General features: G+C 30.8%; 3 protein-coding genes across 3 annotated transcripts; 1 reads left to right on the forward strand and 2 right to left on the reverse strand.

The window, feature by feature from the left end:
* Positions 1 to 1056: 1056 nt before the first annotated feature.
* Positions 1057 to 8426, reverse strand: LOC101263173 (lutescent 2). The gene is made up of 10 exons (NM_001312887.1): positions 7988 to 8426; positions 5942 to 6403; positions 5678 to 5818; positions 4013 to 4114; positions 3157 to 3368; positions 2803 to 2853; positions 2661 to 2730; positions 2149 to 2217; positions 1524 to 1574; positions 1057 to 1429 (listed from the first exon to the last, which is right to left on the reverse strand). Exons 1-10 carry the CDS (start codon positions 8312 to 8314, stop codon positions 1271 to 1273), a joined length of 1644 nt encoding a protein of 547 aa, NP_001299816.1. The 5' UTR covers positions 8315 to 8426; the 3' UTR covers positions 1057 to 1270.
* A 789-nt stretch (positions 8427 to 9215) lies between these two features.
* Positions 9216 to 12797, reverse strand: LOC101263478 (uncharacterized). Its single transcript, XM_004249324.5, has 4 exons — positions 12601 to 12797; positions 11168 to 11405; positions 11012 to 11073; positions 9216 to 9574 (listed from the first exon to the last, which is right to left on the reverse strand). The coding sequence occupies exons 1-4, from the start codon at positions 12667 to 12669 to the stop codon at positions 9398 to 9400; spliced, it is 546 nt and encodes a 181-aa protein (XP_004249372.2). The 5' UTR covers positions 12670 to 12797; the 3' UTR covers positions 9216 to 9397.
* A 3424-nt stretch (positions 12798 to 16221) lies between these two features.
* On the forward strand, positions 16222 to 17619 carry LOC101264168 (myb-related protein 306-like). Its single transcript, NM_001317374.1, has 3 exons — positions 16222 to 16354; positions 16774 to 16903; positions 17070 to 17619. The coding sequence occupies exons 1-3, from the start codon at positions 16222 to 16224 to the stop codon at positions 17617 to 17619; spliced, it is 813 nt and encodes a 270-aa protein (NP_001304303.1).
* The last annotated feature ends 6755 nt before the right edge of the window (positions 17620 to 24374 follow it).

Here is a 24374-nt window from a genome sequence, read left to right on the forward strand (position 1 = left end):
GATGTGATTAAAAGAGGAAAAATATTTATGGAAAACGAAAATATGCTCCGTATAATTTCATATATGACTTCACATATATAGGAGCCATGGAGTTTAGGAAGGATATTTTCGATAGATCCCCCTATTAGAGGGCATACTAATAAATACAACAACAACAAAAAAAAAAAGTCAATGTTGTTCTACAACTTACAAGTGAAGTTTGGAGGGTTAAGGATAGAATATACGAAGATCTTATTATTATCTTGTGAAGATAAATAGTCTGTTTCGGAAAGACTATAAGGTAACATGTTATACTAATTTAATCAAAATGATTAAATAGAAATAGAGAGAAATTTTCAGGGGACACAATTCAAAACTAGGTCATCATCATGTATAATGATTTCAATATTTTCAATTTACACTACATATATAGATTGATGTAATATGACCATAATTATAGTGTTTGAAATTATTTAAAAAAAAACAAAAATAAGACTGGTTATGACCCCATCAATAATAGAAAAATAATTTAAAACATAATAAAAAATAAAAAAGACTCCATCAATAAACGAAATGTCGAGATAATAATAGATATTTTTTGCATAATTGTAACATTGTTTTCACAAATAGGCAAAAAAGTGTAAACTAAGAACGTGAAAAAGGCCCCATAATTATATGATTATGACAATTGTATTTCCTAAATAAATATCTGAACCAAATCGAATTTTTTTAAAAAAAACATTTAGATAAAATACCCCTCCGTTTTAATTTACTTGTCTTACTTCACTCTTTAGCCAGTTTTAGAAACTCATAGCTTTCTTTACGACAACTCTTTTTAACTTCAATCTTTCACCTGACATGTTAAAATCTCAAAAAATTAATAAACATCTTGATACATTCTACAAAAATTTTGGTTTATGACCACAACATTCGAAAACCTTTCTTTGCTTTTTTAAAACTCCGTGTCAAATTAAAATCAGACTAACTTGAAATCGAAGTAGTACATAATACTCTGTTAGTGTTGTCTGTTACTCAAACCATAATTAAGTCATTATGCATAACTGGAGAAACTAGGAAGACAATGGAATTATATTTCATTAAAAATAAGAAAAAAATTGCAGATTAAAAATTTTGTTTCCAGCCAAAAAAATGAATGAAAAAAAAACTCACTATAGTGATCTATATACATGTATAAATAGTATATACTAAGTCCATCAAAGATCAATATAAATACTACGTAGAGATCGCGGCGGCAACATGAAAAATTGGCTAAGGTTCCACTCTCTAAAAATCAAAAGGTGGTTACAAGACCTATACCAAGTTCCTCAGCAAGTTCATCCCATACAGGAAGGAGAGTCAGTAATACCAGGAATATAGCCACACCAAGAGCTGCTTTCCTCCAAGTTCCGACCTCTGTTACATCGTTCAAGCATGGTTTCTCTGGTGACCTCTGTACGTCAAATGATCCACGATTTAAACTTCTAGATGACGATAACTCTCATACCATGTAATAGGACGGAGATATAGCATTGTATTTTTATTACCTGACATATAAGCACATATAATCCCCAAGGAAGTGATAGAGGTCCACCAAGCTGATCGAACAGAAACACAAAGTTACTGAGTGATTGATTCTACAATTTGCAACATCAAGCAAAAGGAGGAAGGATTGATATGTAAATGGCAATAAGCAATTTGTCCTTCATACGCGCATGGAATAAGGAAACAACGTTTCTAGGATTGACAACCTAATACTTCTCCCGCTTCAATTTGTTTGCCTGATTTTGACTTGACACGGAGTTTAATAAAGCTAAAAGACTTTTGAATCTTATGTTCTTTAACTAAAGATATGTGAAATGTATCAAAAACGCTCTTTAATCTTGTGGTCTAATAAACATGTCATGTGGAAATTTGGAGTTGTCGAAAAAGGAGAAAGACGTTTTTTTAATGGACTAAAAAAGAAAGTAAAACAAATTGAAACAGAGAGAATACTAATACTATTACTACAAGTCTACAACACTGGACAATGATTGGATATGTGAGAATCACAGGCATTTGATCTACATATGCATATCAAACTAAGAAAACATATTAGTTGGAAAACTTTAGAGCAATGTAAAGGTTTATAGTAAGCTCTATCCAAAAAACAAATGACAAAAGAATGCTTACCACACCCAAGCCCAGAAGCGAGTAAGTTGCTAACCCAAAACCAACCAGTGAACCTTTTCCGAAAGCTCCCTGTCAAAAACAAAACATGAAGTAGAGAGCTGTCATACTTTATCTGGGACAACCAATTATCTCTTAGCCAAGGAAAGCTCTTCATTTTCCAAGAGGTCATGATTCTTTATAAAAAGGTCAGCAAAATGTTTAGCGAAACCAATTTCTCTATGCATGCTAAAATGTCTCAACAGTTCCTATAGCGCTAGGAGCTGCACGCCTGCACCTGTTTGAAATACTAGAATCACTTAGGACCCATACATCTACCAGTATTAACTTCTCAAGCTTTACACTGTTCAATCATCTAATACTATGTAAACGACAGTCTACTTCAAGGCTACTGGCTTGTCATTCATTTATATTTCGTAGGATGTTGTTGACTATACTTTGAGATAAACCTTGATAGTCCCCAAGTTCACAAAAAGTTAAAAACTAATTCATAAAGTAAAGAATGCAAAGGTCACCTGCACAGCTCTCCCACCATCAAGACATCCAACTGGTAGCATATTAAAAGCTGACGTAGTCAAGCCACACCTGCAAAATGGAACTTAGACCAAGCATGCTGAAAATTACCCAACAAATGTACTTGCAACTACTCAAATTTACCAGCCAGCAATCACAAGGGGGTGGATTGAAACCACTGCTGCATGCATTGCTCTGTGGAAATGAATGCATATTAGCTCAAAATTTCATATGCTAAAGATTCAAATAAGTGAAACAAAATATATATTGCCAACTTGAAAAAAGCAAAAAGTTCACTGGCCTTCAAGCACGCAACTGTTAAGGTATTCTTTTGAAAAACAACTATATTTATGTACTTTAAAGTGATTAGCATACAGATATAGCGGTTTTGACAAAGGGAATTTTCATATTATAGTAGAAAAATAATTCAAATACACATTCTGAAAATTATTTTCCAAGTACTTCATATTTTTGCTCCCAATGGAGGGCTACACTTACCCATAACCAAGAGTGGCTCTGCTAATAAGCCCAAGAAGCAAAGAGCCCTGAAAAAGTGTGCTAGGAACCTGAACCAACTCTGCAGCAGCAGAAGGATTGGATGACAGTAACAGCCCAACTGCAAACATGGAAGAAGACAATGCAGCACCAGCAAAAGGACCCGCAAGAGAAATGTCTACCTTTGCTTTGCGATCAGGAAGAATGGATTTGAACTGCAGGAACCAAGAGAAGATGATTAATGCGTATGTTTTATACTTGATAGACTGATGATGAATTTGGTGGAATAGCAAGGTTGATGAAGTTAATCTAGTACAATCCCTCTCCATGCTAGACTCCATATGACTTTAACAAAATATGTGATACTTAAGTAGGGAAAGCATGTCAGTGTATTACACATTGACATTGCTTGAAGTGTTACATTGACAACCTCTCTCTTACTTCATTTAAAAAAAAACACTCCACAACAATCCCCAGTACTAAATGTATTTTGCCATCACGCCCTCCTCTGGAGAAATGAAATTTACCCCCTCCCTGCTACACCAAAAAAAATGATTACTGCTTTGAAGAATAGTTATTAAGAACTAGTGCATCTTTGATGACCAGGGAGAGTGTATTGCGTAAGACAGGGTTTAAGCTTTAACAATGAAAACAAGTCATGCAGAAGCACCACTTTTAATGTATATAACCAACATGTAATGAGAATGTAATCATTCATGACTCTCCTGAAGAAAACAACACTTTTGAGAACTATCCAGAATATTGGATCTACATGCACAAATCTCTAAGAGAATTCAAAATCCTCAGCTGCCAACTTTTCTGTTTCCAGCATTGACAAGTGATAACAAAATATGCTAACCTGAGTTATTGCTCCAAAGCTTCCAAGAGTGATGTTTGGAATGAAGTAAGGAATGCTTAGTTTCACATTCCTAGGAAATGCAGCCAGAAAATGCCCAATTTCCTGCAATAAATCAACTATTGATGTAGAATCGAACATGGAGGAGTAGGGTAATAAAAGTTGAGGTATAAAATATGTGCATACAATTGTCTCTTCTACATGTTCGAGCACAATATTTTACAGTAACTTCCGACAATAACTGAAGGTGTCTAATAAGTTATAGCTTCCTTCTGTTACTTAGAAGAATCCTTGACCTTTCATTTATATCTTAACCACGGACAAATTCTACCTGGTTCTGTGACCTTACTTATAGTTTCAACAAATTTACTTTCATTTTCAGGTCTTGCATCTTTCAAAACAATGCACTAGGTCAGCTGAATATGAGTTTAAATCAATTAACGAATCTTCTAATTGGCAGGAGGAAAGGCAGAACTTATGAATATGTTTTTAAATCAATTAAGGAATCTTCTGATTGGCATGAGGAAATGCAAAAACTATGTACTTCACAAATCAGATGAAGAAATATAAGCCTGAGATGTGCTGACAGAAAAATGAGATCAATCCCTTCAAGGTCCAACTAACATAAAATCTCCAACTCTCCCATCTTTCTCCTCGAATGCACCACCTCGATTTCCACAAATGCCGCATCTATGATTTGTCTTCCTTTCATAAATTCATTTGGAGAGGAAGACACCATCTCATCCAGCACCTTTTTCAGTCTACTAGCAAGCACCTTAGACATGATCCTATAGATGCTTTCTACCAGACTAATAGGCCTGTAGACTCCGAACTCGTAGCTCCTTCCTTTTTTGGCACAAAGGTAATAAAAGAAGCATTCAATCTTCTTTAAAACTCCTTGAAGGGAAGTAATGCGAGTTTTTGCAGGAGAAGTGTTAGGTAACTAGTTTAGATTAAGTTAAATGCATACAGGTGTAGTATTACATGTAGTAGTGTCCCAAATCAGATGCATACACTACAAAAATGTGCCTATATAAGAACTTAGGAGTAAGATGGTTGATTGAATGGATTCTCTCAATTTTTAGACTAAGCACTTTTCGTGATCAACATTGCATTTTGTGGTAAACTACCACAACTAAATCAGTGAAGTGCATATCTGTTGCTTCATCAGGTTGTTTTCTCTTATTGATAGGAGTAATTATGAGTTCAGTTACCATAGGAGCAGAGCATACTTAGAATATCTATACAATAGATGTTTCTGTTGAGACTGTTCTTCAATTTTCAGCAGAAACCATAAAACATAAAGCTTCTGCTCTGAGGCAAGGGAATGTGTTTGTAGTATTTCTGTTAGTTTAATTTTATTTTTTTGGACAACAGTAACAGTATTTAGTTTAATATTTCTCCACTATCCTATTTCAACATTAAACTTTCAATTAAGAGAAGTACTAAAACCACAACTAATTATTGTTTTCCGAATAAAATAATAACTCAACCTAGCTGACATAATTAATGTTGCCAATAAAGGGAATCAAAAGCGTAGCTTAAACCATTCTTTCATAAATCAAAGATAAAACTGGGCTTTTGAGAAATTTTCATGTAACTTGGCTTACCCTGTCAATAACAGATAATCCCTCACAATCAACTAAAAGAATAACAAAGAAATCTTACATGAAATAATTGGACACCCAACACACCATATGCCAGTGGTAAAGCAGAATCCACAAACGGTAACAAGAGCTGCATATCTGGTGGTTCAATTGCATTTGGGTCTGTAAAGTACTTAACTACCTCAGGAGGAAGGCGAGTTATCTGCTCAACATAAATTTAAGTCATCAGCCAAATTTGACAAAAAGATTGACAATTTAAGAGAAGAAGTGATGAAACAAAGTAAAAGGGAATTCCAAAGTCAAACCACGAGGATAACTAGCACACCTGAGACGCAATTCCTAGCTCCACAGAGGAACCAATCGTGAGAAGGAACAACAGAAAAGCAATAACATATTGCCAGAGAGATGTTGGACCTGGTTCAGAAACCTCTTTCCGCAGCATACCAAAGCTGACTCTGGGCCCACCACGAGGGTCTGGCCCCTCTGAATTAGGTTCCTCCACCATGAATAAGTTGTACTTATCACCCATAACTTCTGATAACTGACTCTGAAGTTTGGCGAAAACATCCTCCCTCTTTCCTCTAAGATTCCCAAGGAAAAGAATGCCCTCTCCAAAATCTCCAAAAGGTTCTTCTTTAGTCACCCAAAAAGTAGAGTAGCCAAATAACTTCTCCTTAATGATCTTCACCTCACTGGGATCAACCTTTTCGGGTCCAAGAAGTTCCATCAACTTAAAAGAATCTACTTGAAAATTGTTATAAGTTGATCCAACAGTGGATATTGTTGGCTGCCAAGAAAGTAAACATATTCAGTACACCGGAATTTCTTCTTCATTAGTTTAATGATTCTTAAAATCCTGCAGCTACTCTTTTTTTTAATCATCATAGAAACACCTCTGGCAAGCTTGTTTTGACTCGACATAGATTACTTGACCATTTTCTGACTACAATGTAATAAAGGATAGCTATTTGACACTTTTTTTGCTATCTTAATGACCAGATAAGTTTCTTAAAATTCACACATGTCTCAGGCCAGAACCCTTTTTCTTATACTAGTCAAAATAATTTAACAGTTGAAACTAAACATTATATAAGGGTAAAGAACCTTTGGTATTGCAATCTCCAAAGTAACTAGTTGTAAGATTCCCAGTAGGCATTTGCTTCTAAGCATTCTATTCAAGATCAGATTTCAACTAATCAAGATTGCCTATGCATTCCAATATTGCATAGTCTAAAACGGGTTAGATATTCACAGTACTAGGAGGTTGTTTCCAAAAACACACTGCAATTGTACCAGGAGGTTGCTTCCAAGAACACACTGCAACAGAACAACCTAACCCCTTAATTCTCTCAAGGATAAGGAACAAAGGGAAACAGAAAAGGGAAATTTCAAGCAAAATACTTGCATATAACTTTCAATGTTCCTTTCCATTCATTGCCGCAAAATGTTTCCTATCTGTATAAGCAAGTCAGTAGCCACTAGCCAGGATTAGAGGCATTGAATACGTAGCTGGCAGAATCAGTTTTCCTATTTTAGAAGTCTATGACATGGTCCAACAACCAGCAGTATGAAGAACAACATCAATATACTAATAACTATATCAATTATCAGTTAAATAAACATTCTTTCTATAATTTCCCCCCAAAATTTCCTCCTTTCTTCTGCACCGAACTTTAAATAAGTAACAAGAAACTTCAAAAATTCAGAATATAACAACTACACATCAAATACCAATCTAGTTGGGTTGGGGTGTGCTATATGAATCCTTTATATCCATTTCTGCTCTATTTCAATGCACTTCATTTAAATACTCAGTTAAGCAAATTAGAGAGTTGCTCATCTTTGCTTCACTTCCTTGAACTTGCTACTAATGCTCATTTAGTTATTAACTTTTAAAAGATTTGCACTTGTCCCAACACTAACATAAACATCTCTAAACAAACTTAAAACCAACTCTATGCTAGGTGTGGCATACATTTTGATAATTTATCTTCAAATATCTGTTTGGCCATGAATTTTGATATTTTCAAGTTCCCAAAAAATAGCTCTGGCCAGTTTCTTTGGAACTTTTTAGACTTCCACTCTCAAAGTTTCAAACTTTGTCCACGTCCAAACACAACTTCGACTTCCAAATATCACAGCTTCAAAAACTCAATTTGTTTAAGTTTCATTTCAACTTCAAAATCAATAGCCAAAAGGAGCTACTCCCTCTTGTTCAAAACCGTTTCAAAAAGAATACATTTTTCCTTTTTTACAACTCTTTAATTTCAACTTTCTGCCACCACCTACATTTCATGTATATTTAATTTAACATCACGAAATTCAAAAGTCTTCTTCAATTTCTCAAAGCAAAAACAAAATACTAACTCACCCTGGATGAAATTGACACCGAAGAATCCTCCGAATCACTCGCCTCACCACCGCTGTTCCTTTCTCCCGCCGTCTCTTCAGTTACAGTAGCTAAATTAGAAGAATCTTTTTCCAGCTTCCTATCATTACTACTTCCATTATCATTACTACTACTTCCACCACCACCACCACCACCACTACCACTACTACAACTAATAATCAATCTACCCAAACTCCGTTTCGACATTCTCTTCATTTGGATTCTCCGACTGAACTTACAACTAATCGGAGGATTCATACGAAACCGTAAGTTCATTATACTGAAACTACAGCTCGTTAAAGTTCCCATTGTTGAATTTATTGGTGCTTTTTTTCCTTTCTTATGGTGAATTTGGGAAATTGTGTTTATGGAGAAGACGAAGTTCAGAGGGTCTGTTTGGCTGATTTTGAGGTTTGAGTGTAAGCATATAACAAAAGAATATCTTGTTGATATAGTTTTGTTTTTATTGTTTTAAAATATGAAAAAAAAAGTACAATGTGGCCCTAGAAGTTTAAGGTTTTCTCTTTTGGGTCCATAGTTTTAGGGACAATTAAGCAAAATATCTATTTCCTCCTTTTTTTTTTTCAATTTGTTCGATTGATATTGGCTTGACTTAGAATTAAGAAAGTAACAAAAATCTTTTGAATCTTATGGCCTTACGTTAATATATGTTGAATGTGTTTAGGGTTGGCAATTCTAGTGACTTAGGGAATACGGACACTGTTGAAGTAATTACGTAAGAGGGGTCGGTGGTTCAATAACTCACGGAATAGGATATTTTGGCACTGTTGAAGTGATTGACGAAAATGCCCTTGAGACGAGAGAGTCCTTGGTCTAGGTTAGGCTCTTATTATTGAATGATCTTTAAAATGTCATGTGGAGCTGATATTAAAGAACGCTTAAAAAGGAAACAGTCCTTAAAACAAACAAAACAAAAATATAAACAAATTAAAACAAAGAGAGTAGAGCGTTCTTTTCTGTTATTCGCATGCATTTTCATCTCTATTTCGTGTTTGTCTTTAATTTTTGCCTCATATAAATCATAACAACACAACCTTTTTCCTGGAGCATAAGCTTATATTTCATACCATAACATTTCACAAGTTATTCTTGGACATAACTTCGATTTCTACACAATTTAGGTCCAAAAGACTTAAAACTCAATCAAAACATGCAATTTTATGTTTCTGACCCATTACAATGCCCAGGATAGGAAAGTTGGAAAATTTTCAATATCAGATTAGCAAATACAGCAGTAAGACAACAAGTGATGACAAGCAACAATTCTTTTGGAAGAGCTTTACAATATAACATGAACCACAGGCAAATATTTCAGATTTTTTTACCCAAGCAACTGCTCTTAAATACAGGCTTATATGTATCTCAAAGACGCTATTCAACGTCGAGCCCATATCTAGATAAAAGCTGTGGAAGGTTATCCAGCAACAAGGTGAAGAGGGCACCAATAAAGAACATTAGGACAAATACAAGCAATATCTTTCCAATGTAGATAGGGCTTAGAGCAGCAGCTTGTGATTTTCTCTTTGCAGAATGTGAGTTGTCCAAAACCTGCAAAAAATGGAAGACAGAATCAAAACCTGTGTGTTTCTTCTCATACTGGATTCCTGATCAATCACTTTGGGTCTTTAGCTCAAACTCGTGGGGTGAGACGCACACTGGAACAAGAGGAAAGTAGAACGAAACGATAAGGAAATGGTGGTCATAAGACTATTTCTTATACTCAGGAGATTCAATATTATTCACGGTTTTTGAACAATGCTAATATCTGATTCTTCTTGTAACCACCACATACCTTTGTGTACCCACACCCACACCCCTCTCTTCCTTTTCAATCAAACAAATAGAAGCAATGACATCACTCATAAGTCCTCATATATATCATGAGCATGAATAGAATTCATTTTACTCACATTATTAAAAGTATTGCGCGAATTGCTTTTCCAATACTGTATCATAAAAATTTTCAGAAATCTTGCACATTTCGAGAGTAAGATATGAGTTCTTAAAAAAAGTGTGTACATGTTGCTTTTGTGCCCATTAGGTCTACCATCTCACTAGTAAGCATTAACTAAAGTAGTATCTCTCATCTCTGTTTCCTCTTAAAAAGAATTCTCAGCATGTTATTTATCCTTAAATTAGTACCTGAATGGTGGAGAGTGGAGACAGATATAAGAAAGTAGAAGTACAGAAAGATTCAAATGCAAGTTATATAAGAAAGTCTACAACTTGGCATAGATTTTCATTTACATACAATTTCCAAATACAACTTGTCTTGATATATGTAAGTGAACTAAGGAATGTGGCAGATACCTCTGGCATCCATCTCATTTCACTACAATTATCAGACACGGTTTTGACATATGTAAACTGAATAGGGGTGTAAAAGCCAAAATCTTTAAGAAAAGAGAACTATGAAATATCCAAAAAATCATCTGAGGAACATTCAAATACTTCCAAAAGTTTTGCCAGTGAACGAAGCAATAACGGTTTTTTTATCAAGATGAAGCAATGTCAATTCTGAAATAATATCCAAATACATGAGAATGCAGGGGGCTATTTCAACGCCTTCTGTTTACATCTGCATTCGACAGAATGTTACAATTTGCAGCTTGTAAAGCAAGGAAATGCAAATTTAGACACCATGAATGACAATAGCTACCCAAAAAACTATAATGAAGATTTCAAAAATGAACAAAATGGGAGAGATTCATATTGGAAGTCCAGCTTTCCTTTATGAATCATTTTGAAAATAGTGAGAAGCTTTTAGAGTCACAGCTGAATAATACACGATCAAATAACTCTACACGCAATTTCATGCAACTTTCATTAAAATGTTTCTATTAAACAAAAAAAATAGTTGAACATGAACTTTCTCCTGTTTAACTTCGGAAACACGTCAAACACAGATACTCAGATTGGGATATACAAAGAACAAGAAATCAAGTAAGAGGATACATAATACGATTAGTGTGATTGCAATCGTACCGGAGGCATATATGCAGGTCTTGCTGCTGCGTAATCATCAGGCATCCTTCTTGAAAAACCTTCTGCAAGAGAATTACAAAACAAATCTTACCACTGACAGTTCCTATTTCTAAGTAATTCAGGCACCAAAAACAATTAAATATCATAAGATCTTACTTGTTGTCTCGGTGACTGGCTGCAATTTCCATCCTTTGCCATAACTCACAAGAATTGAATTGGGGCCAAAAATCACAGGCACTTCCCCATCTTTAACAGCTTCAACATAAGTTGCAGGTTGGTCTGCCGGGATAGAATCAACGCTACTACTATTGATAAATTTCAGTGCGAATTTTGCCTCTGTTCCAGCAGCAAATCGCCAAGTCTTGCCGGTGCATTTGCAAATCACTTCCACAAACTACAATGCAGAAACTGGAAGATCAATGTCTGATTGCAAAAGTACCTATTTTTTTAAAAGTGTTACAGTTCCCTAGTTCCACTGTGCTAAGTCATCTCACAGGCAATAATCAACTGTATCAAAACACGCAAGTAAGAAGAATCAAAGCTAATATCACTTCCATAAACTTCAAGGTAGCAATTAGTCGACGAACATTTCTGGTAGAAATTAAAAACAACATTTTAACTCACCGATTACAAGAATATCCAATTTCCCAGTGAAAATGAACAATCAAACAGTCAACCGACATACTAATATGATAGTTTCATAAAGAATCAAAGGATGATATCACTTTCAACCTCGAAATAGGAATTAGAAAATAAGTTGTTCTTGTCAAAACAAGAAAAAGAATACAACTTTAGTTACTAATTATAATAACACCCAAATTTCACAGTGAATTGAATAATCAAACAGCCCATAACGAACTATATCAAAAACCAGAATCTCATAAGCACAAAACATTCAACATTCATGCAGTGTCCAAGGAAGGGCTCGACATAAGGGGCAGTGGCGGAGCCACCTTATAGTCAGGGGCTCATCCAAACCCCCCTTCAGTGGAAAATTACCAAGTATTATTTATACATGGTTAAAATAAATTTTTAGGTATATATATATATAGTAGATGTTGAACACCCTTCGACTACTTCATGTGTCTATTTCTTCAAATTTTGAACCCCTGATTAAAAATTCTGGATCCGCCACAGTGGCCAGGGGGTGTGATGTAAGCAGTCTACCCTAACGCAAGCATCAATGACTAATTCCATCTCTCGAACCCATAACTTATAGGTCACAGATAAACAACTTTACCATTGTTCCCCTTTGCAATTTTACAAGGATCAATGAACATAAAATCATTTCCAAAAAGCAATCAGCAAATAAACTACTCTAAGTAGGAAAAAGGGTCAACAATTCTAATAATTGATTACAAAAGCACTCAATTTCATTGTGAACAAATAGTCCATAAGAGCAAAACGTAATCCGATGCACAAAGCTTCCTGCATTAACAAGGTCCATAGAAGGATCATGATCTAGACAGTCTAGCATAATGCAAGTATTAGTGATGGTTTCCACAGCTCGAACACAAACAATTTAACCAACAATTAACAGAAATCAAAAAAGTAATTACAGAAAGATCAATTGAAAACAGAGAACTTACAGATTGAGATTGCTTCGTGGATTGATTGACTTCTGCTTCATCCGTCTGCTCTGCCATTAGAGAAGCCATCAACAGTCAATTTGGAGCTACAAATGGCCCAAATATACTGGATCATCTTATCATAACGGGTCGGGTTAGCCCATATAGAGTCTTATGGGCTATGAGTTTGGACCCCCAAGTGAAAAAACTTTAGGCCCAAGTTCAGCTCATAGAAAAATCCCATAACATATAAAAAGGGATCATTTGCACTTTAGCCCATTATTGTGTTAGGTTTATAATTTGGGTAAATTACGTAGGATGGCAAACATCCTTAAGTAATTATATACTAAGGATATAGTTTAATTTATTTACTTTTTATGATTATAGTTTTTTTTTTTTTGCCATAATTAATGGGACCCATCACCTATTCCTAAATCAACCGTAAAAAATCTTTATTTTGATTTTATATATAATTTTATACAAATCAATATTATCTCTCCTATTTATATTCCACCCCTTTCTCCTATAATCACTCCTTCTATCCAATTTTGAATTTCAAACAAAAAAAATCACTTTCTCAATTCAACTTTCGCCGGTAACCCCTAAAATCTAGGCGTGTATCAATTATTTTTATTTTTTCATTATTCAACAATTGTATATTTATTTTGTTTCTTACTTTTTTCATATTTTTTTGTTGAAATAATCAATAATTCTTATTAGATTATAAATTTTTTAAAATCGGAATGGATGAATCATCTTCATCTATGAGAATTACCAGAGGTATTTCATTGCATGTCAATATTGTTGACAATTTACCCTCGTTTTTAATAGGTTTAACTCAAGATTTTGGGGTTGATGTAGCGTCTATGGCAAATCCAAACAAGTTCAAGATAAAAAATCAAAGGAAGAATTGAGATAAAAAAAAATGATCCAATGGCAATTCAAAAAGTTGTTAACAATGTCATAGCTAGAGGTATTAAAATTGTCGAAGAAAGAACAAAGAAGAAAAAACTAACCAGTGATTCAGAGGAGAGTGAATCTAAAATTGACGGATCCGAAGAACATCAAGATCATGAGGTAGTGGCTTAAAACACAATTTTAGATAGAATATTTTGTTACTTATGTGTCGATATACAAAAATTATTTGTTTAAGTAATGTTTGTATATTCACATAATTGTATATAGTATATTGCATGTTTAATACACACATGTTTAGTTATATGTATCTTCCCTTAGTTATATGTATATTCCATTAGTTATTGTATGGATCTGTATATTCGATTAGTTTATATAGATTCTTTAATTTATGTATATAATGACTAGTATACTAAGTTAATTGGGGTAGTAGTGAATTGTATCTTAAAGGCTCCTTTTTTTTGTTTTTGTATATATATACAAAAATCAATTGTATTTTGTTATAGGAATATGCCTAATTTATAATTGTATATTATAATTTTATATTTTAGTAGTTATATACAAAATACTGGAGTTAAGTATATATCAAGTTTGTATATTAATGTAGTATATACAAAGTCGTTTAGACAAATTACAAAGTATATAGGGGGTTGTATATTAAGGTGATATATACAAAGTATTATGAAACAGGTCTTAATTGTATATTTTATTAGTTGTATATCAATTACTAAAGTTAAGTATATAGTAGGTTGAATATTAGGGTAATGTATACAAAGTCTTATGAGGCAATATCTATTTGTATACAATTATTTAATTTTCTATAGAAGAAATTTGTTAAAATCACTCTATAATACATATACAAAATTATAATACATTATACAAATTCGTCGATATATACAAAAAATTATGAACCTTAATAAAATATTGTATATATAAACGTTACACACTCAAATGTAAAAACAGATTTCAAGCTTACTATATATACAATTAACAAATGAATGTTATACAATCAATTTAATCATTAATATTTTTTTAAAAAAAAACTTGAAATCACAGATGCACATTTATAACTGTAATATATATACCAAAATTATTATACATTCTACAAATTCCTAAAAGAAATTGAGAAAATATTTGACTTTGAACTGGTATTGTCTTTCTATAGCTTTAGAATTCTTTTTTTGGGAAAATATTTGATTTTGAATGTTTTGCTTAAATCATGGAAATTATGTGAATTTATTGTTACCATCTTTTGTGCTACAGTTACCATTTATTAAAAAATAATTTTTTGTATAAATTTAATTAAAAAAACTTTTTATACAAATTTGAAGTCACTTAACAAACTAAACTGTACCCATGGAATGTAATTATTTAAACTATACCCACAAAATGTAATTTTATAAAATATGTTTGCCATATATGAAATTTCCCCTTATAATTTTTGCCTCGAGGCAATTAATTTTTTCGTAGGACATAAGTTTATATTTTCACATCATAAACAGATTTCGAAACTTGTTGGGTTTTTCCCCCTCAAGTACCTCAATTTTTTTGCTATTTTTTCCTATTGAATCATTAAACCACCCATAATTTATTCATTTTAAATATCGTTGGCTGATGTGGAACCATATTTTGTTAGGAATATTGATAGATGATACATATGTTGTTCCAGAACTCATTACAGTTCGAGATTAATTGTGTTTTACTTCAAATCATTTGAACAAATTAGATTACAAATGAGACTAACACACGTTTGTCTTTATTCCTTCGATCAAAATCATTACAATACGATCACAATTAAAGCATTTATAATGAAAAACCCGATCAAAATCAGTCAACAGTGTTTAAAAGGAATAAATTATGGGTGGTTCAATAATTCAATAAAAATATGACATAGTTAAGGCACCTAAAGAAAAACCCCAAATAAATTTAGAAATATGTTTATGAGTTCGGCCTATTCCATGAGTTAAAACATGTTATGCATATTTGCTTTTCTTGATTCAACATGGAATTCTATATGTGTAAATAATGATATACCATCTTAGGAAAAATTAGCATACAAAACGCACGTATTAAAATAGACATAATATATAAATATATTTTTTCAAAATTTTCTCATATGGAATCTACGGCCTTTAATATTAAGTGTACATATATGTACTTAAGCTTGTATTACGTTTAATAAGTAAATACATATATTCTACATGACTCTATAATACACATAAGATGTCACCTAAGATATCGCGTAGGACGTACGCCAATAGAATATTTCTATTTACTTGTTCAAATCTATACGAATTTAAGTATTTATTTATGCATTAAAAAATATATATATACCAAATAAAGTCAAGTTAAATAATACGTTTACGTGCTATGCAGATTAAAATCATATAGGCAAAAAAGGATTTCTTTTTTTACCCATATTTTATGAAGTTATACAGATGTAAAGAGAAAATAGAGTCATGAACTAGTAAATTCAAACACCCCTTTTAGCTTCAAATGTTTCAAAACTCTTTAACATTAAAGTGCCACAAAAAAAGGACACAGAACCTATGTGTGTCCACCAAATTCAACAATTAATTGAATTAAAGACAATTTTTCTTTTTTTCTTCCAATCACCTCCCTTTATTTAAACACCTATCTATATATATATATATATGCCCCTTATTTTCATATCCATCAAAAACACTTTCATACAACAAAATAACACACACACAAAAAAAAAAAAGTATGGGGAGGCCACCTTGTTGTGATAAAATTGGTATCAAAAAAGGTCCTTGGACTCCTGAAGAAGATATCATTTTAGTATCTTATATTCAAGAACATGGTCCTGGAAATTGGAGATCAGTCCCTACTAATACTGGTAAGTTATATCTGATGTATGGTATTCACATTGAGATCTGATTTTCATATCTGATGTCTGGTACTCACATTAAGATTCGATTTCCATATCTAATGTCTGGTACTCACATTGAAATCTGATTTTCATGTCTAATGTTTGATACTCACATTGAGATTCGACTGAAATTCCTGTTGGAAACCATATAGGTAAAGTATTCAATTTTGAGGCTTGAATGTGAAACTTTTGGTTAAATAATAAAGAAGTACTTAGCACTCCACCAGAAGGACGACTTCCCTAGTGCTAATATTGGTTTATAGTTACTTTATGTTGGTGTTATAATTATAGGGTTAGATTTTTCTTCTTTCTTTATAGAAAAGATTATAATTTTCTTTAATTAATTGTTTAATTAAGCAAACTTATTGTTTTTTTTTTCTTAAAAGGGTTGATGAGATGCAGCAAAAGTTGTAGGCTAAGATGGACAAATTACTTGAGGCCAGGAATCAAAAGGGGGAATTTCACTCCACATGAAGAAGGAATGATTATCCATCTTCAAGCTTTGTTGGGTAACAAGTAATCTTCTTCACCTTCTTAGTTACTTTTTTTTTTTACTCATTGTAATTTTAATCATACAATTAAAAAAATATTAAAAATATTGAAATAAGTGTAAACAGACAGTGAAAATTCATATAGCTGACTTTTCAACTTATTAAAAATTGAAATGTATATGTTTGTCCAGATGGGCAGCTATAGCTTCGTATCTACCTCAAAGGACAGATAACGATATCAAGAATTACTGGAACACGCATCTGAAGAAAAAACTCAAGAAATTCCAAATAGAATTGGATTCACATAATTTGACTCTTCCTCCTCCTAATTTAGACAATTCTAACACTAATAACTATGATCATCATCATCATCAATTCACAAAGTTATTGAACTCTCCAAATTCTTCATCTTCATCATCATTATATGCTTCTAGTACTGAAAATATTTCAAGACTTCTAGAAGGTTGGATGAGATCTTCCCCTAATCCTTCTAGAAGAAACAACATTGATCATGATGAAATGTTGCATGAGGCACAAAAAGAATTACAAGATCAAGATGGAGGAGTTAGCAATGATGATGTTGTAATAATTCCAAATGTGAATGTTGATTGTGAAAGTAGTGAAGTTGTCACACATGAAAAGACAAGTCCTCCTCCATTCACATATCTTGAAAAATGGCTACTAGAAGAAAATGGTGGTCAAGTTGAAGAACTCATGGAACTTCCAATGATATTCACATAATAATATTAATTATTTCTCTTTAATTACAACTTATGACTACTTTTTTTTTCTTCTTGTGTGGAGTTTATTTGGGGGGCATGCATGCATGGCCTATTATTTGAAGAAAGCGTAATAGTTTACTGGTTCATGAGTAAGATCAACGAAAATGATGAGATCGTGAAAATTGCTTTTTCAAGTGTATTTAGCAGAACGTTCTACCAATCAAGGAAGGTTTTTAACTTCATGGCATGGGAATTGTACTAATGTTCGAGTGATGAAATAAGGTTTTTGATGACAGGATCTGGACGAAGTCCTTTAGATGTGTGTTAAGTTTTAAGTTAACATAGAGTTCTAATTTTATGTAACTTTTCTAATTATAATTAAATGTTAAAATAAGCTCCATGATAATACCTTTCTTCTCAAATCAAAGTGTTATTTATTTTGTAAATTAATTGATCATAGTTTATGATTATCAAGCTCATTGGTTTGTAATTTCTTCCATAAAGTAAATTAAATGCAATAATGGAGTATGGTAGGATTTTTTTTAAAAAAGTAGATATATGTAGGACCATTTAAAATCAATCATATATTTAAATATAATTAACCATTTGTCACTAAAACTATTTAAAAATATACCATACTGTTATAATTATAAATTGATATGGTTAAGTTTTATGCACTCATATCAATTATTAATATTTTTTTCGTTCAGATTTGTTTGTCATATTACGTTTTTTGAAAGTCAAATTAATTAATTTTCAAAATCAAAATAGATCACATTAACTCGATATTTTAAACAAAAAATAGGTATTCTAAAACTTTATGAAAAGTACTATCTATTGTAATTTTTTACATATTAATATGATGAAAAAATAATCTTAAAATGTTAGTCAAAGTTTTTATAATTTGACTCTAAAAATAAAAACTATGACAAATAATATCGAACGAAGGGAGTATCATATTAAGCTATTACTATAATAAGTAACATGTTTAAGTTTTATTAGTGTATATAACTTAAATTATCGTTATAATATTTAGCTATTATAAACGCAAAATATTTATCACCGATTTTAACATAATGTTAATAATGACCGACGATGAGGATGTAGACTACTTATAGAGTAATAAATAGCATTAAATAAGTTAATGAATCAATTATGAGAGATGGGACTAGTAGTCAAAACTCATAAAATTATAGAGTTATTAATACTATAGCCCCATAATTGAGGTACTTAATTTCAAGCTCTAAAACATGAACTAATAGAAATTAATAGCACAATATATAAGTATTTTAAGAAAATAAAAAAACAAAAAGAAAAGTTAATAGTATAAGAAATTAATCTCTTCTAATTTTTTTAAGATAGACGTACAGACGCGTTATAACTTAAACGTGTAAAAAAAAATCCAGTCTCTTTAAATACTTCTATCTATAAAACTCTCGGTGCAATATCATGATTTTTAAAAAATAAAATTTATACAAGTAAAATAGGAAATTCACGTCAAAAGTTATATGTATTCGAGGAAACTCAACTCGATAATCTTAAAAATACGATCCACACGATGAAAGAAGGGATAACTAATTTTAAACTTTGAGCAAAAAAAAATTGATGATCATCCTTATGAATATTTAATAATAAAGATATCGATAATAGAAAGTAAACAAAACTAGAAATTCGAGCTTATATCTTGATAAAAAAAATGTGGAGATTATCATCTTAACATCGACTTTAAAAATATTTAAAAAGTAACTATTACTTTATTTTATAAATCACGATTCTTTAAAACAAAAGAAATACTATATAATTCCACCTTTTAATTAAATTCAAATGTATATATAGGGCACTAGGGCTAAATTAATTTATTTACTACTTTTTTTTTTAAGTGTGTGTGTGAACACTAAATTATTATTCCTCTAATTTTGACTAATATCTAGATAGAGAAAACAACACATAGTATAGTATTGGTATAGGCCCTCTCTTAATATTTTTTTAAAGTATTATTAGAAATTCAATTAATTAAGGAAGAATTTATATACCAAAAGGGGGGGAAATTTATTTATTTTTTTTTAAAAGAATAATGGTTGATAGAAAGAATCAATAATATAAAATGGGAAAAGAAAGTGTCACGAAATTCTTGTTATCTTTTTAGGGTAATAAAATGCTTTTATTTTAATTTGATGTAACTTTTAATTTCTTTTCACCAAAATTAACAAAAATGAAAGAGGGAAACATGTGATTTCTCTATATTATTTATGCCCTTTCTCTAAGGGTATAATCGTGACCTTTAGAGACTTTTTTAACATGTCAAATTAATAATGCATGCAACGTCGGAGGTTTTTTATATGCATCGTCAATATAAATATCAGTTGACATAGTAAGTTAAGAGTCATTTTCTTTTTATTGAACTTACTCAACGTGAATTTTTAAATTATTAAATTCAGATTGTGAAATTATCAAATTGATCGAACTGAAAAATAAAATATTGCTACGAAGGGTATTTTATTATTAAGTTATATTCTGATACATTTTTTGTTTTCCTTTGATATTTAATATCCGCTTCAAAGTACAACCTTTTGGAACCGCATCGAAAAGTCTCACTATGAGAATAAAGTACTCTCAATTAAAACGAGCTCTATATACATGATTAGGAATCGTGATCAGACATCCGAACCCTAAATTATATTCTTCGTATGTAGCTATAATTGCATACCATGAATTTCTCCATTTTATGGGATTGAGCTCAAAACCTCTTGACTAAATAAAGTGAAGAAATCTCATTCATTTTGTTATATCGTTCTTCGGTGATATTCTACACTAATATAATTTATAAAATATTTATTACTTTTCATCAACACATATACATATAATTCACCTAGGTGAAACTATTTTTTTTCTTTTTTTATAATGAAACATAAGTTACTTTATTTAGCATTATTATATGTCTTCCCAAAAGAATATGATTGATCTGCTGGCAAAATTGCCATGCATGTGATGTTAACAAATACACCTTTTGTTATATAATATTGTTACCGCAATGAAATTAAATATAAGGCAATAATTTGGTCAACATGTAATGTAATTGCTACCCTACAAACATTTAAACACTTTACAACTCAATATAAAATTTCTTAGGACACGTGTCTAACAATTAGGGTAGTACAATTCATAGAAATACGTTAAAATTTTAATTTTATAAATTTTTAGAAATTAAAATGATCATACATTAAATAATAACAATAATAATATTTTAATTTAATATAAATATTATATATGTATATTATCGAATCTGTATACGAATTTCTAGCTCGAGCAGATAAGAGGGGGACTACCTTCACTACACCATAGTGACAAACGTGCTGAGGTTTTATTTTCTTAATTTAAAAAGTTGTCCAATTAAAGACTCTTTTATTTTCATTAATTATGCAATGAAGAGCATTTAATTACACACTAATTAATTATCTACTACCCCCTACACATTTATTTAAGTTTAGATTTATTTATATGACGATTCGTAGCTAGTGTATAGGGGGTTTAATTAGCTGGAAGTTTCTGTTGTGAACGAGTTTCGAGCTTGATATGACATAGTCTAAAAAATAAATCTTTAAAATTTGTTAGTAAGAAGCGCACAATTGTCTCTAATGCGTTGAGATCGAGTGTGAGTCTCTCTGTGATACTCGTAATATATAAGAAACGTGGAGTTTATGTGTTGTTGAAGATATATATTATGTGTTGTTGAAGATATATATTGGAAAATAATAAAAATTGTTGTTTCAGTCTATTCATCTTACTTAGCAGAAACGTCGGTGAAGATCGAAGAATCTTTAAATTTTTTAAAAAACACTTTTGAAACTTATGCTTTTTCTAATTATTTAAATATATTTTTAATAATATTTATTTGACGCTCATAATTCAATACTCACTAATTGATAAAACAAAATAAACACGTTATACTCAAATCAATAGAGTAATAATTAGTGCGAGAGAAAGTAAAAAAAATATAAATTAATTAAAAGGGATCAATTTGAATTAATACAGAATAGTACATACATAAGAATGAATGGAGAAAAAGAAAAAAAAAAGGAGCAAGCAAAAAAAATTAAATATTGTTGCAAAGGTTCAAACACGAGTTGACGAGGTGGTAGACCTTCCCTTTGCCAATTGGGCTATTCCGTTGTATAGTCACTAGATGACAAAAATAATATATATTTAATTATTAAACATATATACATGTGTATATAACTTTTTTTTTCAAAAACACTAAATGCCGTAGCACCTCCCGCCCGTACACCTAAATCCGCCCCTGACTATTAGACCAAAGTGAATAATACGTATTTTTGAAAAATATAAAATTTTAAGATAGGAAAATCTCATGCATGTACGAGAAAGATAAATAAAATATTTTTTTATTTTTCTATTTTTTTTCAACAAAATATTTTTTCAAACACTAGGTCATCGAGTTGGAATTTTATGGGCCAAACTTAAATGGGCATTTCAATGATGGGCCTTGGAGCAACTATGGGCCAACTTACAGTTTGTTGGACAGCTTGGGCCCATCTTCATTTGACCTGCAGTAGTTGGGTCATTTGCACTTTTGGCCCAATTCTTTTTGCTGGTCTTTAATTTTTATTTCTCGTAACAAATAATTTTTTTGAAGTGAAATTTTTTATATATAGCATTCAAGTTATAACAGTAGATCTAAACTTTCAAGTTGTAACATTCATAATATCATGTTATAAATGAATTATTAAAAAAAAAAAGGTTGTTTGTAATATAATTAGAAACATTTGTTTTTAAAAAAATAAAAGAAAACGATTTTGTTGGACAAAAGGTCAAAAAACAGAAAAATAAATGTTAATTAAATTAGAATTGGTTAGAAATAATTATGAATTAGCATAATATTAGAGTGAGTTAAGGAAACATAATATTCTTAATTAGTTTAAAATCCTTTAATTCATGCTAATTCATAATTATCTCCAACCAATTCAAATTTAATTAACATTTATATTTCTGTTTTTTTCCTTTTTCCAACAAAATCGTTTTCTTTTATTTCTATTATTATTTTATTTTTAAAAAAATTAATGTTTCTAATTATTAAAAACCACCTCATTTTATAATAATATGTTATAACCTGATATTATTAATGTTACAACTTAAAGTCTAGATCTATTATTATAATTTGAAAATATTACTATAATATATACTATATAAAAAAAATTCACTACATTTATATCTTCTTTTTCAGAAAATTAAAGTTCTTATAAAAAAAACATTAGATAATTATCTAAAATTTTATTAAGTTATTAAAAACGTTAAGCCAACTGTCTAATAATTTACTTATAAGGAGATCAAACATTATTTTGCATAACTTTTTAAAAAATAGACTTAAATAAGTTATTTATAATCAGACAAAATAAATCGACGGAATATTCTCTTATATAGTTGATAGTTGATTGTTTCATATAAATGTTTTTTTTTAAAAAAAAATCTATTTTTTTTCTTTAAGTTGGAATTGGTATTTATATCATTTCTCTAATTCAATCAAGACTAATTCTAACCAAATTATTTAATTAAAAAATAACAATATTAAATAAATATTTTTGACTGATTATTGGTTCATTATGATGCATCTTTTAGATCAACTTTAATTAATTCTGTAATTAATTTTAACTTTAGTAGTGAAATTTGGAGAAGAATCAATTCAAATGTCAATTTTACAAGTGTTGTGTCATTGTTAAAAAACATTAAGCTCGAAAAAGACTTTTACCAAATGTTTGGTGAATGTTTTAGAATAATTTTAGTATGTAAACTTTTAACAAAAGATAATAAAAATCTTATGACTAATCGTTTGGAAAATATGAATTATCGTGTCATGGAAAGCAACTTTTGTTAAAAATAATCCAATTTGTTTTCACACTTCTAACATGAGTGAATAACCTACTCTTTGTTTTTAATTCGATATTCGATACTTATATTGAAGTCTGATTAAATTTTAATTCATGTTGAAAAATTTCATATTATGAGTAAAATACTTCCTAACGAAGACAACTCTATAGCAAAGAGACTCGAAGGAGTAAAGAGTTCTTACCACTAACCTATTCTTTTGATATATCATAATTTGTGCTAGTTCACATAATTATACTTTTGATTTTATATGTCTTGCCAAATAGTGTCAATACGTACATAGAATATTTGTTTGAGTAGTACTTCCACCGATTATCGAGTTGTTATGAAATATTTGAAATTTTTTCAATCGAAATACAATGATCTTCAGAAATAAATTTTATAATATATGAATCTAGATCAATCGAACTTGAATAAAAAATTAAAAATATATAAACACTTCCTCCTATTTATAATACGGATAAGTGTATATAATAACAAATTATAACCTAAAATAAATGGAATAGCTACTGTTTGATTTAACTGTGCCCCATAGTAAACTTTTGTCAAAGTTTACTAGTCGCCTCTCTCCCAAAACTCTCGCTCGCCACTCTCCCTCTGCTCGCCTCTCTCGCTTTATACAACAGAAGTGTATAAATTGTGTTTCTGTTTTGTATAAAGCGAGAGAAAATTGTATATACACATGCAAAAACATATATCTTCGTGCTATAAACTTAATTATACAATTTACAAACATTTTACTTCGATTCAATTGTATGCAAATGCAAATTTTATACAAATATTGCAGCGAAAAAGGCCAGTGAATTATACAATTGCAGTGAAATACAATTTTCTCTCGCTTTATACAATAGAAGTGTATAAATTGTGATTCTGTTT

Source organism: Solanum lycopersicum, chromosome 10, assembly GCF_036512215.1.
Source record: "Solanum lycopersicum chromosome 10, SLM_r2.1".
NCBI lineage: Eukaryota > Viridiplantae > Streptophyta > Magnoliopsida > Solanales > Solanaceae > Solanum > Solanum lycopersicum.

Coding starts and splice junctions, on each gene's coding strand:
- LOC101263173 (NM_001312887.1), bottom strand. CDS start 8,314: ATGGGAACTTTAACGAGCTGTAGTTTCAGTATAATGAACTTACGGTTT. Junction 1,575..2,148: donor CGCTTCTGGGCTTGGGTGTG/GTAAGCATTCTT, acceptor CTGTTCGATCAG/CTTGGTGGACCTCTATCACT. Junction 1,430..1,523: donor TATATGTGCTTATATGTCAG/GTAATAAAAATA, acceptor TTTGACGTACAG/AGGTCACCAGAGAAACCATG.
- LOC101264168 (NM_001317374.1), top strand. CDS start 16,222: ATGGGGAGGCCACCTTGTTGTGATAAAATTGGTATCAAAAAAGGTCCT. Junction 16,355..16,773: donor ATCAGTCCCTACTAATACTG/GTAAGTTATATC, acceptor TTTTCTTAAAAG/GGTTGATGAGATGCAGCAAA. Junction 16,904..17,069: donor CAAGCTTTGTTGGGTAACAA/GTAATCTTCTTC, acceptor ATGTTTGTCCAG/ATGGGCAGCTATAGCTTCGT.
- LOC101263478 (XM_004249324.5), bottom strand. CDS start 12,669: ATGGCTTCTCTAATGGCAGAGCAGACGGATGAAGCAGAAGTCAATCAA. Junction 11,406..12,600: donor CCACGAAGCAATCTCAATCT/GTAAGTTCTCTG, acceptor TCTGCATTGTAG/TTTGTGGAAGTGATTTGCAA. Junction 9,575..11,011: donor GACCTGCATATATGCCTCCG/GTACGATTGCAA, acceptor CATTTTTTGCAG/GTTTTGGACAACTCACATTC.